Raw genomic sequence first — 16,127 nt, 5'->3', positions numbered from 1 at the left:
TTTGTCTTTATAGACGTTATCATTTCATGTTTTCGTTGACATACATTGATTGCTATCAGTGTTGCTGCTCAAATTTGCAGATTTTTTTTATTTTTATTTTGCCTGCATGTGTTTATCGACAACCCATACCTATAAAGTTTGCTGTATGTTCATGCAGCTACACTTGACTTGATTTTCATTTTTCGTTTTTATTTTCACAAAATATATCTTTGAATGAAATAGATAAAATTGATTATATGACCTAAACATTTTTAATAAGTCAAGTAAAGCATCTAGAGTTTAATGTATAGTTTCCGAATAATAAGGAATTGGCAATACCAAATATGAACTGAAAGTTGGTTGAAATATGAACAGGTTAAACAATGCATCATTACGTTCTGTTTCATTGTAAGCTGTATGTAGTAATTAGTTATATATATAATAATTTGAAAAGTGCATTTTTGGATATGATTCCATTGGCTTTCTTCTCTTTTTAGTTCTACCAATCAAAGATGAAAATGGGGCATGTCAAACACATATATTATTTGGCGTTTCTATTAATATTTATATATGGACTATCGGTATATTCCGGATTTTCCAACTTAAAAAAAAACTTCTTTTCATGCAAACAGATATTATCATCGATAGCTCTGTATGATTAAGTGCGTTTTAAACCAAAAAGTTGTAAAGTGGTAAATTCTAGTCCTAAGCAAACCCATAGCATGTTGAAGTAACAAAAATAATAATTCTCAAGTTGAAAAAGATTACAAATTACTTCTTTTTATGCTAAAAAATATCAAGAGCTAGGTATGATTCCATGCATTTCAAAACCAAAGACGTTTAAAGTGTTAAATTCTGGTTCTACGCAAATCCGTTGCATTTAAAAGTAACAACAAAACATATAACCGAGTTTAGAGCCAGACAAGTTTGTCCTTGTATGGTAACGCATTTTGCTTCAGAACGTTATCGTTTTTTTTTGTTCATAAATCAATGACTACAAATATCTTGATCAATTAATATTTTATCTAACTTTTTTCTTATTAACGCAAAAATACAGACCATGCGTTGCAAGAAAAAAAATATTTACAGTAATATCATTTACAACGTTTATGAATTGACCCTAAAATACATCTTTATAGCTTATACGCCTTGGTGGTCTCGGTTCTCCCAAAAAGAACGGGAGGTCTAAGGTTAGACCCCCGACCTGATTAACAAAAGATAATTGGAGTCTACTGCTGTTCTTTTAAGCACGCGCTATGTGGTTGTAAATACAGTTTGGTCGGCTTGGGTATTGAAAAACAAGTAAGGTGACTTGTTTTCCTGTGGACTGTAAATGTGAAATAGGCAATAACAAATTCTGTTCAGCGTGTTGGTCTTCTCCAAAGAGGGGATTATATGCATATAACATTAACGTTAACGTTTTCGTTTTTTGACAAGCATGATATATTTGCAACGGGATTTTAAACAACAATAATCTAGTAATAGAGTTTTAAGTTTAAGAGCTTTATGGACCGCCAAAACATTAAACTATCATTTTAGTCCTGTGGTAGAGTTTTCCCACAGTGCAGTTTATTTTGTAAAATCGCGGTAAAGCGTGATTTTCCGTTGTTTTTTTTTCGTTATCAAACACGGGAACATTAATCATTTCCTGAATGAGGATATCAGCAAATATGTGCTATGAAATAAAAACACTTATGTATCAGCTTTCATTTGATATTAAAATCAAATCTATTATAAAAAATACAAATAGAGTGAACTTGAAGAATTACGATTTCATGTGACATTTTTTTCAATCTTACCGGCTGTCAAAGTATATTACATTTCTTACATACATCAACCGTAAAATTGAGAATGGAAAAGGGGAATGTATCAAAGAGACATTAACCCGACCAAAGAGAAAAAAAAACCGAAGGCCACCAATGGGTCTTCAATACAGCGAAAAAAATCCCGCACACGGAGCCGGAAATTCAGAACCGCCAAATCTCCCAAACTTCAAAAATGTTGAAAAGTTTAGTCCGTGTCATTACTGTTGCGTAACATGTCAATCTTGTTGCAAGATAGATATCTTAGTCTTTTGCTTTCTGGTCGTGTGAAAAGTGTTATTTTTATTCGTCGCCCCTTTTTATTCCATGGACCATGTTGGCAATATTTTTGCAAACAAATTTGCTACCAATCCCTTAGTACATGATCCTTATTTTACGTGAAAGATGTAAACTTTTGAAAGAATATGATTTTCTTTCTTTCTTTCTTTTAATTTCCCCCGACGTAGGCACAAACATTGGTATCTTCTATAGATTTTCATCAATCTTCAAATCATGCGTATATCACAATACAATTTCAAATACGTTTTTTTTTCAACTGAAATCCTGAAACAAATAAACTCATCATTTATACCAGGATTACAATTGTGTACGCCGCACGCGCGTTTCTTCTACAAACGACTGACGAGTGACGTTCGCATTTAATAGTTAAAGGCCAAATAAAGAACGAAGTTGAAGAGCATTGAGGAACCAGAATTCTTGAAGGTTTTGCCAAATACAGCTATGGTAATCTATTCCTAGGGTAGGAAATAATGATTGTCAGGGATAGAAAAAAAGAGGATTGTCGATCTATAATATCTTTTTATGCAGACAGTTTTGTTGACAGGTGATAAATATTATTACCATTTCACATGGCTAAGTTGGTTTGTCGTATATATCAGTGGTCATGCCGGGGTCATGTTTTTTATATGACACGAATGAATAATCTCCTTCAACCACCGAAAAAGACATGTCATATAATTCGTTTCCATCATTGCAATTTCCTTTCCGAAAGGCTGCGCTATCGTATGTAAGGCCATCTTCATTTCGATATGCGCCTTGAATATGGTACACATTATCTGGTGGACAAATTCTTCGATTTTGTTTATCATGTAAAAGATCATATTCTCCATTGGCTGCATCAGTATATGTCTCGTTCATATTTTCCGGTTTATTTATGTTATTTACAGCGGAATATACTAATATGCGCATTTCACAAGAGTCATTAGTCTTCGTTGATGCTAATGCTGTACTCGTTCCTTTAGTTGTATTCGTTAAATCTCTGTTGCTTGTCTTTGAAAAGTGCAATTGACTAGTTTCTCTATTCTCATGTTTATCAGATTCGTTAAAGATTCCCTTTGACCTAAAAACAAAACAAATATTATTGCATAAAATAACATCTACAATTGATCACATTACGATATAAGAAAAATAAGAAAAAACTAATTAATTAGTATTTTTTTTAGCAAATTGCAAAACAACACAATGCGATCAAACCTCGCACTTAAATGGTCAGTAACTGCTAGTAGTCTTTTGTAAATGTATGCATCATTTTGATTAGTTTCTATTGTTACTTATTCTGACATCGGACTCGGACTTCTTTTAAACTGAGTTTTACTGTACGTTTTGTTGTGTGTTTGTTTAATCTACATTGGTTAAAGATATAGGGGAAGGGTTGAGATCTCACTAAACATGTTTAACCCCGCCGCATTTTTGCGCCTGTCCCGAGTCAGGGGCCTCTGGCCTTTGTTAGTTTTGTATGTTTTTTAATGTTAGTTCATTTATATGTTTAGGAGTTTAGTGTGACGTTCATTTTCACGGAACTAGTAAACATTTTAGCTAAGGAGCTAGCTGAAGTCCACCCCCGGGTGCGGAATTTTTCTCGCTGTGTTAAAGACCCATTGGTGGCCTTCGGCTGTGTTTTTTACTCTTTGGTCGGGTTGTTGTTTCTTTGACAAATTCCCCATTTCCATTCTCTATTTTATTTTGCACTTTTTTAATTCGCACGTTAACGGTGAACCTTAAGCAGACGAAACATACGTCTGGCGTACACAATTTTAATCCCTGTATTTTTGGTGAGTTAGAAATAAGTTTATTTTACTAATAGCATGTTTTTCCAATGTGTATTTATAAAACACACTTCCTATGTAAATATAGATCTTTTTAGTCAAGGATTATGATCTATATAATCCATTTGTATTCTTGCCCTAAATGATTATGCTTTTTTGTTTCATCGTCTTATGTATAATTACTTCATGTCTGTATAACCACTGAAATGAATATACTGAGAATTATTTACTATTTTTTGTTTAGAATATACAGATTTAACAATTCATTCGAAAATGAAATTGCAAAAAAACATGAAATAATGCGATATTATTAACAAGACTATTCGGTTTCAAAAAGCACTTTCCCACAATGTATAAACTATCCTTTGTAAGTCAAAATGTTTTTAGTAGTTGCACAAAAATGTTACTCACCTTATTTTACATACAATCAATACTGTTGATACAGTAAGTATAAAACACGCACCTAGAATTCCGCCAATCACTGCACCTGAATGAATGTAGCATATATTTAAAAGAAAAAAAAAGAATAAGCTACATGTTACACAGAAATTAAAACATACCACATCAAAGTTGATTTTCAATTATTGACATGAATACATCTAAATATAACAAATATGTCAATGATACAGCAACCTTTTTACACAATACTAAAGGAAGGGTCTCCATAAACAGATAATTGATTTCCCATTGTATATTACGAACACTTATATGCAAATGTCTGCAAATATCTTGTACAATTTTAAAACAAATTAACTTATCACTCAACAAGTGCAAACTTATGCATCTTTAATTATCCTGAAAACAGGTGATGTTAAGCAATTTTCTTTTGAATTTTAAACCAAAGATGGCAACAACAAAAACAATTTGCAATCAAAAGAAAAACCAAGGAAGTTTTGACTCATTGTTGAATCCGTTTACTGAATACTGCATGTGTTTCTGTGTGAAAAAAATAAAAGCTGAACATTCTGATAGATTTGATTATTTTAGACAGTAAACCTATGCAATTTAATTAACATGAAATTAAAATTGAGAATGGAAATGGGGAATGTGTCAAAGAGAAAACAACCCGACCATAGAGCAGACAACAGCCCACTGCCACCAATGGGTCTTCAATGCAGCGAGAAACTCTCGCACCCGGAGGCGTCCTTCAGCTGGCCCCTTAACAAATATGTATACTAGTTAAGTGATAATGGACGCCATACTAAACTCCAAATAATACACAAGAAACTAAAATTAAAAATGATACAAGACTAACAAAGGCCAGAGGCTCCTGACTTGGGACAGGCGCAAAAATGCGGCGGGGTTAAACATGTTTTTGAGATCTCAACCCTCCCCCTTTACCTCTAGCTAATGTAGAACAAACAAACGTACAACAGTACGTACAGTAAAACTCAGTTTAAAAGAAGTCCGAGTCCGATGTCAGAATAGGTATTGTAAATCTTTGCCTAGAAAGTAGTATATAGTTACCAATATACACATTTTCAGTTCGTTTTCGACTTGTGAGTTTGAATTTCCCGCTGGTAGTAACGTCTCTCTTTTATATATATTTTACACTCACCTGTTGATGTTGTGATATTTTCTTTATCTGCTGGAATATTTCGTAATCCTGGTTTTGTATTAACAAGGGACGCTTCAGTTGTATACATGGTGTACAAAGTACTGTCTAAATTAGAGGAAAAATGAAACGAGTGTAATGCTAGTATTACACTAGAAAATAAGGGAAATCATCAACTATGAAGAATATATACTTATACCAAATTCATAGACACGAATGTGGATTGACAGATCTTTTTACGTAAAAATTGGCATTCATGATATAAGAGTCGAGCATGTTATTGCCAGCTTTATTGTTATTACATTTAAGGGTTGTACTGTATACATGTTTCACTAAAAGAACGCTCATCAGCAGAATTTTGATCATAATGGTCATGCACAGTTGTATACTTAAAACAATATATGAAAAGATACGCATACACTCATATAAGGCAATCTTAAATAGTAAAATTAAGAATCTATAATGCTTTATTATGCAAAGCATATTGATACCCAAAGGATACAGTTGTAATGTAATCGCATTTGTCAACATGTCATGAACGAGGTAATGATATGATAGATACACATCCGTGTTTTCTAGTGATGAAAAAAAATACGCGTTTCGTTCTATGTGTGTTTCAATAAGATCTGATTCGACAAATCGTCAACTTTTGTAAATGTTAAGATTCGTATATCAACCCATAAAATTGCTTAAACTAAGAGCCGTGTATCAATGAATGAATAAATAATTTATTAAAGTGCAACCTGAATTGACATAATATAATATACAAATGTTATGCTCCTTTATATTTTCAACAAGCCTTATAGGCTTACGATGCACTGTCATTTTAAAACATAATTATACATGTAGATACATTTGATTTGATATGAGAAAAAAATTTAACAGTTTTTACGTAGTGTAGTTTTGGTAAAATAAAAGTGTTTATATAACATCTTGTCTTATCTTTAAACAGTCTATGACAAAGTTTGCCACCGTTTTCGAGTTGCTCGTTAACAGTTCTTTTAGTGCTTCTTCTGGGGAGTAAAAGTTAACAGAAGTATGTTCTTGCATAATTTCGTTTCTTCTAGCGGAGTAACGGTCACACAAAACCTAAGGGTGGTTTTCATCTTCGATCAAGTTCGAAAAGCACACTTTGCAGATTCTCTGTTCGGCTGGAATATTTCAATATCGACCTCGTTCGATTTCTAAGGGTAGTGTACTGCATCGAATTCTAGCTGTAACTGATTGCTGATTCTGGACAAAAACTTTTTAACATACGGTTCAGTACAAAATTCGGTCTTAAATAACTTATATGTTCTTAGTTTTGGCATATTCTGAACATTAATAATCCATTCGCTTTTGAAGTTATCTACAAGTTTAGTTTTAACGGAATCAATTACATATTTTGTTGAAATGGTATCGTGGTTGTTGGTACTGTTAATTAAGGCTGATAGACCACTATTGTTCAAAATTGTTTTAACACTGTTGAATCAGGTATTTTTGTAGCGTGTCGAAAGATCGGCATCCCAAAGGAATACTTTGCGACTTTGTATGAACATGTAAACACTTGTCGAGGTTGCATATGTGTTTTTATTTCTGTTGGGTTAAACAATTAACATATTGGAAGCAACTGGAAAGTGCATTGAATACTAACAAAAAGTTAAAAAAAGACAGAGAGAGAAAATCAAGGAGAATAGTGATTGTCTGGAATTGATACACCATATCCTCCCTTTTTTCCAGAAATAAACCAAGTTAATATACACACGCGGATTCACAAGACTGGTTTACCCCGAAAAAAAATATTTAGAAACTGTCCCTCCGAATTCCAATACAAAATAGTTAATAAACATGCATGTTAATGAGAATACGAAATTTTTATTGGCAGACAAAAATCGCGATTCATACTGAATTCATAATGTATTTCCTGATGAAATGCAACTTTCATGACTGAACGTACTTCTCATGATACCATCACTTCAATGCATAGGAAAAGAAATACAACGCTTCATATAACTTCTAATTTTATTACAAAAGAAACATTTAATTCTGAGATACAAAAACATATAATCAATCAGACAATGTATACGATTGAACAAATGCATTACAAATAAATCTTTAGAAAATATCAATATAGGGAAATCTTTGAGAACAAGTTTGAATACACGATCATTTGGTATATGCCCACACGAAACAGATTCTCATTATATATCTACTATATTCGTTGTCGATATATTCTCTATTTCAAATATCTGCTTTCTATACATTAACCCCCAAACTGGCGTAATGACATTGGCGATAATGCCTTGCTAAAAGGCAAAATTGTGCTTCATACAAGTCATTTTAAATAAGCAAAAGTTGGATAAATATTTAGTGTTGTAAGAATGTCGTCCCTCTTTATTGGCACGAAGCAATTGGTTATCAACCACTGGGGTTTACATCTTCCATAATAGACTTACTTTCTTTGGCACTAGACTTTACTTCTCTGACATTCGATAAAAAATATAACTACTTATATGTATGACACCTACAGTGATATGCTGCGTTTTGTCTGTTATATAAACGTAAATAGCATAAAAAACAAGCCATTGGTGTCGAACGTTGCATTTCTATTGATAAACACGACCACCAACAATAACACATTTGTTATCAATAGATCAAACCGAGCATCATGATACTATACTTATAAGGATATGTTACTTGATTCAAAGGGGACAACTATCCAACAGAGACGTAGATGAACTCAACCGTGGGTAATCGTAAGGACTTCAAAATTAATCCAAACCTATACCTTAGTGCAATTTTCAAATGCACTAGCATCACAAAATCTTACAGTATTTATACGAGAAAACATATACAAAAGCATTAAAAAAAATATGACCAATAACATATGAGAAAGTAAGCTAGATAGAACTTTTTGGTTGAAAATGTTTTTAGTCCTTCCAAGATCTATGTAGAACAAAGTTTTTGGTATTTCTTTACTTAAGAAAATGCGAAAAATTGAAAATATTTTATTGTAAAAAAAAACTCGAATGTTTTAATTACTGAGAGAAAATATGTTAAAACATACCATAAGGCATTTTTTGTTGATAGCAAACAAAAGGGTAAAACATGCTACACAGAGGAACAAGTGATTAGTATGCTGGAGATTCTTATCGACAACATTTTTGTTGAATTTGGAGGTAGACATTTTCAAAAAATTGTCGGCATTCCTATGGGAACGAACTGCGCGCCTCTCCTTGCCGACCTCTTCTTATTTTCATATGAATCGGAGTTCCTTCAGACACTTGTCAAAAACAAGAAGATCAAAGAAGCCAGACTATTTAATTAGTCACCAGTGTCTGAGCAGAAATTTGATGAACCAGGGGTATGTCAAAGAACGTCTCGTTCTTTTTCTAAAAAAAGTTCATCGAAAGGTACCAAGACCTTATTGATAAATATTCCGTATCAACTTCACAAATAATACATGATGGTCTTGAACTATAGATTCTGCGTACTGACGCTGTTTATAATCTTAATAACGTGTTAAAGTGTTCTTTTATTTGTCTTTATTAATATTACTTTTACTGTTTGCTCTGTTTTTTTGGTGATAAACATTTGACGTGGCTCTATACTTATGCATCCCGTCATTGTGTTGTTTGTATTATTTTTCATTTTTACTTGTGTGCTTTGTCCGTGTGACTTTTCATGTTTCTTTGATACATATGACGTGTCTCTGTACTTTAAACATCCCGCCATTGTGCTATTGTTCTATTTTTATTTTTGCATACTTTGAACGACAAAATTATTTTATACCTCTACCTGTGTGACGTTTACATTCTGATGTCAAACACGCGATTCTACGCCAGAGTTAATGTTAAAATTACGATTCGGCCCAATGCTTAAAATCCCTCGATCCTTTATGGGTTGATTTGGCATACATAAATGAAATACAAAAATAAGTAAGCAATGAATGAGGTTGTTAAATGTGATATATGCTTTTTTGTGCTTCTTTGTTAAATATTTGTTTGTTTTTGTTGTGATCAAGATTGTGACACGGTGTTGACTGCTGTACCCCTATATTGACATTTTTACCTATTATGTCTGTTTGTTTTATTCACGCATCGTTGTCAATATAATGGAATTTGATGCGACTGTCATACAAGTGAGAGGTTTAGCGCTTTAAAACCAGATTCAATCTACCATTTTCTACATAGGAAAATGCCTGTACCAAGTCAGGAATCTGACAGTTGTTGTCCATTCGTTTGATGTGTTTGTGCTTTTGATTTTGCCATTTGATTACGGACTTTCCGTTTTGAAATTTCCTCGGAGTTCAGTATTTATGTGTGATTTAACTTTTTAATAGTTTATGCGGTATTTGTAAAATTGAGGTATGCAATGTTTTGTATTTGTGTAATTTTTTAATTTAGGTTGGAGTTAAGGTATATCAACAGTCGTATGTAGGAAAATTCGGGGTGGATTTTGTAAAAAATATTCAAATAAATGAAGAACATTATTAAGTAGAGGTAGTCACCATGCATTGATTGTATGTTTGTACTTCACTACAACTGGAAGAAAATTGATATCAAATTAGACCATTCTTATTTTTGAATTAGCGTCGTCTTCTTAAACGATCATATACATGTGTTTGTTTCATTATAATGATTACAAAAACTGCTACTAACAGATTTAGTTATAAGAAAAATTATCTTTGAATTTCTGCCATTGTTATGGTCATGTGAATACAGATAGATCTTATCATTCTTCGTTGATATGTCAGGATATTAAACATCTGGGAAACGGTTTTGGACCTTGTCACTTGTGAGCAAAAATAAAGCCATGTGGCTGCTAACTAAAAGTGCTGCCACAAATAGAAAGATATAAATATGACACAAATTGTCTCAAAATATGGCTAATTTTTTATGTCAGTTTCTCATTAATTATTAATTGTTAGGATCGTTTTTGTTTTGAAATATCAGCAAATGACAAATATACAACATTCCTAACATTAGCAGTTGAATTTTCCAAAAGAATAATTCGTTGTGCTAGCTAAAGGAAGATTCGGTTTTTCCAGTTCGTTTGACCTTTCTATTAAACTATAAAGAACTCTAATAACCAGCAACATCTGTGTATCGTTTAGACACACAAAAAAAGCATTTAATCAATTACACATACTTACTTGTTTTGCATATATACCAATTTTTATTTTCGTTGCACTTGTGTTCTGTCATGTGTAATGTTGTTTGTCCTTGCACGAGGGTAAATACTCCAAAAATACATCGGTCTGGATCTTGACTGACGTCTAAAATAATGTATATATGTTTCAAGCGAGGTTTTAGTTGTTTTATATTATTGATTATAGTTAAAACATTTCTTTTTACCATTACATAATAATTAAAGATAATATCCATAACGTTTCATCCTGACCGCTATTGGCAATATTTAGCATTTGCTTCATAAACAGAAGTTAAATTACGATACCCTTTTCATTTTGAAACGTAACAAGATGTATAAAATTTTAGTTGTTGCAATATGTTTCAGATATAACAATTTACAGTGTGATTTGGAGGACATATTTTCAGAATTTATTTCTATTTATTAAATTAAAAATCATTATCTATACCGCTGAATAAATATTTACATGATTTATTACCATCATAGGCATTGAAAGTAATGCTCTCTCTAACACAATTCATTTCCAATAGTTGAAATTCCTTAAATAGTTAATATTTTTACTCTGCACGGGTATATCAATATGTTTATTCCGTCGACCATGACTGAATTATCAAAATATCCTTTTTTGGCAGAAAAAAAATCAACTCAAGGCAACAAGACAAGCAAATGTATCTGATTTCGTTTTATCGGACGTCCTAAGATGACAGCTTGATTCGGAGCTTAATATTACGTCCGACAACGTTTTTCAGTACATACATTTCAAGACTTTATTTTGTAGTCTTCAATGTTTTTCACTTTTACGTTTTTCAATGCAAACTTTGTATCGCATATATCGACAGATGGAAGAAGAGAAGGTTGATTCCTAAATAATAAAGTTAATCAGCAGCCAAGGATTTACCCTATCCTTCTTTCAAATGATTTTTTAAATGAGAAAAGATAATTCTTTTCCTTTCAGTACCTTTGGTGAGGTTCGTGTTGCCCAGTTTTTTGTTTTCTATGTTATGTTTTGTGTACTGTTGTTTGTTTGTTTGTCTTTTTTTGCCAAAGCGTTGTCCGTTTATTTTCGACTTGAGTTTATAAGTCCCTTTGGTATCCTTCGCCCTTCTTTCCTTAGTCTCATTATCATACGATTTAACATTTTCTAGTTCAGAAAATTAAAAAAAGTATTTAAAATGATTTACAAAATATGTAAGAATAATATTCACAATACGTCGACAAAACCATCTAAGATCTAGGTAACGACGTTGAGTGTTTTGAAGGTACTGGTGATAATGGAAAACAGCTGGACCGAACCAAAGAGAGAGAATGATATGTGTTACTTCACCACATTGAGTGCAGAAAGAAGTATCAAACAATAAGTTTGTCGTGAGATAGCAGACAGTTCAAGTAGGGTGAAATGTACACATTTACCTTGTGTTCTAATAATTTCAACCTCCTCACGGAACACGTTTGTCCAGGAAATTTGTCCGTGATAAACATCCTTGTCATCTATTATTTGACAATAGTTGGAGGATGGTAGTAATCTGTTTTTTTTCTGCATACAATAATTCAAGCTTCCATAATAATCTAAATCCCATTTAAAACCTGAGTTTTGTTGAGTTCCTAGTAATACAAATAGTACGTTCCTCAATCAAAACGTTTTATTAAATTGCTCTGAGTAGATGAGTATACAATATGCTTATAAATGTGTTTGTATTGCTAGTATTATACAGTAGAGTACCAAAAATATTAATAATATTAGCTAATCGATTCATATCAATTAGATATTGGTGCTATAAAAAGATCAAGATGTTGTATGATTGCCGATGCGACAACTCTCAACCAGAGACAAAATGACATAGAAGTTAAAGAACTATAGGTCACCGTACTGCCTTCAAAAATGAACAAAACCCATACAGCATAGGTAGCTATATAACCCCCAAATTACAAATGTAAATCAAATGGAACGAGAAAATTAACGGCCTGATTTGTTTGCGAAACAATAAACACATAAAATACGAAACACAGGAACAAACGATATCACTAAAATATAGGCTCCTGACATCGGACAGGGACATAAAGAGGATAGCAGTGTTAAACATGGTAGAAGGCTCCTACCCTCGTCCTAACCAGGGACAGTGGTGCAACGGCACAATACAATAACAAACTCTATAAAATATCAAATAACTAGCTCATATCATTTATGTATACGTTTCTCGTTATCAAATGTATCAATCTTATATGACAATGACAATGTTAAAATATACTCTTACACTTAAATCAAATTTTATGAATAAAATAAAATAAAATATTATTACTTTAGATATAAACTTACTGGGGTTCTATTTAGATTTGTTATCACCTCAAAACTTTCATTATTTAGCTCTAAAAAACTGTTTATCTTGAGTTAAAAAAAAAAGTGAAGTTATTCCAGCTACAATCTAGTAGTATCTGCTCCCATGGTAGATCTTCCTTCTTGTTTTGTGTACACACATTCGGTATGAAATGTTGACAAAATCACAATCCCCGTATTTTACATATTCAAAGGATTTAATACTTTTAGATTTAGACGGTCAAAATTCCACGTTGTTACAATGTTGTAAAATATCTTACTGTAACACCCGGAAGGTTACAAGCAACAAAAAGGAACGTACACACACAAAAAGTCCATGGCAAATTTTGAATTCGTTTAAGCTTCATGCCATTGGTTTTGACATTTTTTTACTGCTTTAACGATTACGTTTTTTTTCGCAGAATACATAAACGAACTGTCGCTCCGTAAGAAAAGTCACGACCGTCGCAAAAACAGACTAATTGAAGTTCAAAGTGTCTTTTGCTTGTCTGTTATTTTACATTTCTAAAATTTTTGTGGAACAAGCACATTCGTATTGCTTTCCATACCATACCTTTATTGTACCCAAATTAACTATGTGAAGAGAACCATGAAATTCCCGTTATTATTACCACTCATTCCCTCTACGTGCCGCATTGTTGCAATTATTATAGATATTGCTATTTCAAATATTCTACATGAACAAAAAACTGATTCCTCGGTTAATACAAAGGTCGTAAAAAAAAGATTTTGATACCAATGAAAACAAAATGCACACACAACAAATAAATATTTTTTTGGAAGTGGAAAATGAGAAGGGTGTTAAATCTTTGCACGTCCCTAGAAATGCCATGATCTAAATACAAACTGATCTAAAAGCAATGTAATTTAAAGGGATCTAGGCCCTTCGTTTTGTTTTCAGCTTGTTCCTAGTAATCACAACCTCTGTTTTGTCAATGAGGAACTGGTTTTTAGAGGTTTAGAGGTTTAAACCATTAACGCCGTATATGTCGTAATTGGGCACAATCCTCGTGTAATAAACAATTCTAAAATTGCCCGTTTATAAATTTTGAAATTATAAAGAAACTAAGGTTTCAACTCCCTCTGGCAAAGTTGACCTTAGATCGATTTGGCTATTTGTTTTATGTTTTTTTGTCATATAGCTCTTCAACTGTTAATTCGGTACTTATACATCCCTCGGATTTCAAATGTTTGGCTTTGAGCGTTCCTGATGAAGGTAAATCTAGAAAAGCGCTTCGGACGCATGAAATTGTTAAACGTGTTGTTTTCAATTTGTTTATTCTGTTGTTAATTTTTCTATGTAGTGTCTTGTATTTGTTATATATCTCTTTGTCGTTTTTTTGTTTACCATGATTCTGTTGTTCACTTTCCGATCTTTCAGTTTTCATGGTTTTAAATATCTTTTTGGTAGCTTCCGCCTATTCTTTTAAAATTATATATTGATCATCAGACGTTTACAGGAAAGGTGCTACACTTTTTTCATTCATAGGGAAATAATTCAATTTTGGATGTAACACGTCTTCTGTATGGCTGAAAGTAATTTGTCTATCAGCTCATAGACATAATATTCTCATATAGCCGTGACGTCATAAACGTTTTTTCGTAGTTTACTCCTTAAAAATGTTATTTAGAGTTAGATTATAAGGAATGACTAATATTTTTTCTGTCTTTTTTGAAATACCTCAAAAATACGTGGGTTATTCAGTGTGCACAACATTTTTGATGTTATTTCTTCATAGACAGAAATCATATTACAGTCATTCCTTAAGTAACAAATACGTTGCAAAGAAAACGTGTTTTAATGAACTTCAGGTCTAAGAAGTTTCTTACAACCAACGAAAACGCAAAAAAGTAGATTCGAAATGGAATCTACTTTTCTTTCAATTGCACTCTTGATGTTTCTTATATCTAAAAACAATTCAAATAAGTTTAAATAGAGGCGACAGTAGTTTATCGATGTAAAAAGCTCAAAAAAGCATTAGGAATTTACATATTAAGGTAACAAACAGAAACTATTGGATTCGCATGAAATTCTTAAGGAACAAGACCGGGTGGGTTTCCTGCTTTAAATTGCAGTATACATACGTTCGCTTGTCCAATGCGTTAGTATGGTAGAAATAAAAAAGTTTTTGTAAACGCTCACAAAAATATCCTGTTGGTCTATTGTGAGTTTACATATGAAAGCTGAATAAAAATAACCTCGACAAAAAATGTTCTATTTCAAATGTCGTAAGAATAATATGTACAGGAATACACCAATATTTCATACTGAACAAAGAAGGTTTTACATTGCTTATTTAATAATTTAAGTATTACCACATCTACCAACTATAGGAATGTCCACTGAACTGCAACATCTTCCTTCCAAGTGATTACCGTTTACCCCATTACAACTACCGCAACAAATTGTTGTGCAGTTTCCAGGGTCTGATGATTGACGGACTGAACCATTATAATCTTAAAGTAACCAAAAAGTATAATTCTAAACCCTGCTTTTTGTAATTACACACTTCAAATATACAAAATTGAAATAAAAAAAAACTGAATACATGAGAATATCGACAAAGAAACGGAAACACGACAATATTAACTATAGAATAAATAATTTTATAGAAAAAGCAGAGAATACACACGGCAATATTCTAGAAGAAATGATATGAACATCTATCCTAGTACAACCTAATTCTAACAAATATATTGGCATAAACATAGTACTTAGATAGTGACAGACTGTCATAACATTTAATTCAACTGATCTGTGTGCCTCTCCTTGTCGACCTCTTCTTATTTTCATATGAGTCAGAGATCCTTCAGACACTGACAGAAGATTAAGGAATTCAGATAATTTAAATTCACATTCAGAATGTATGACAAACGAGACGATTTCATTTTAAAATTATCAATTTCCCCAACCTTACGAGCAATATACCAACTTCACCTGCATATGGGATATACATTTCGCAACTCATTCGGTATTCGAGAGCTTGCAGCTGCTACTCTGACTATATAAAACGTCACCAGTGGCTGAGTAGAAAGTTGACGAACCAGGGTTATGACTAAAAAGTGAAATAATAAAAATACCTAACTCCAAGGAAAATCGGAAAGTCCCTTATCAAATGGCAAAATCAAAAGTTCAAACACATAATGGGAAACAACCGTCATATTCCTAACTTGGTACAGGCATTTCCTTACAAATGTTGAAAATGGTGGATTAAACCTGCTTTTACAGCTAGCTAAACCTCTCACTTGTATGACAGTCTCGT

The 16,127-nt window shown here is 32.5% G+C and overlaps 1 protein-coding gene across 1 annotated transcript; it reads right to left on the bottom strand.

Annotated features, from left to right (window-relative positions):
• Nucleotides 1-2,243: 2,243 nt before the first annotated feature.
• Nucleotides 2,244-12,129, bottom strand: LOC127699908 (uncharacterized). Its single transcript, XM_052203299.1, has 5 exons — nucleotides 11,943-12,129; nucleotides 10,537-10,659; nucleotides 5,406-5,510; nucleotides 4,259-4,334; nucleotides 2,244-3,141 (listed from the first exon to the last, which is right to left on the bottom strand). Exons 1-5 carry the CDS (start codon nucleotides 12,070-12,072, stop codon nucleotides 2,655-2,657), a joined length of 921 nt encoding a protein of 306 aa, XP_052059259.1. The 5' UTR covers nucleotides 12,073-12,129; the 3' UTR covers nucleotides 2,244-2,654.
• Between the last annotated feature and the right edge of the window lie 3,998 nt (nucleotides 12,130-16,127).

Source organism: Mytilus californianus, unplaced genomic scaffold, assembly GCF_021869535.1.
Source record: "Mytilus californianus isolate M0D057914Y unplaced genomic scaffold, xbMytCali1.0.p SCAF_44, whole genome shotgun sequence".
Lineage (NCBI taxonomy): Eukaryota > Metazoa > Mollusca > Bivalvia > Mytilida > Mytilidae > Mytilus > Mytilus californianus.
The sequence above is the reverse complement of the archived record's forward strand: the minus strand, read 5'-3'. Positions and strand labels throughout refer to the sequence as shown.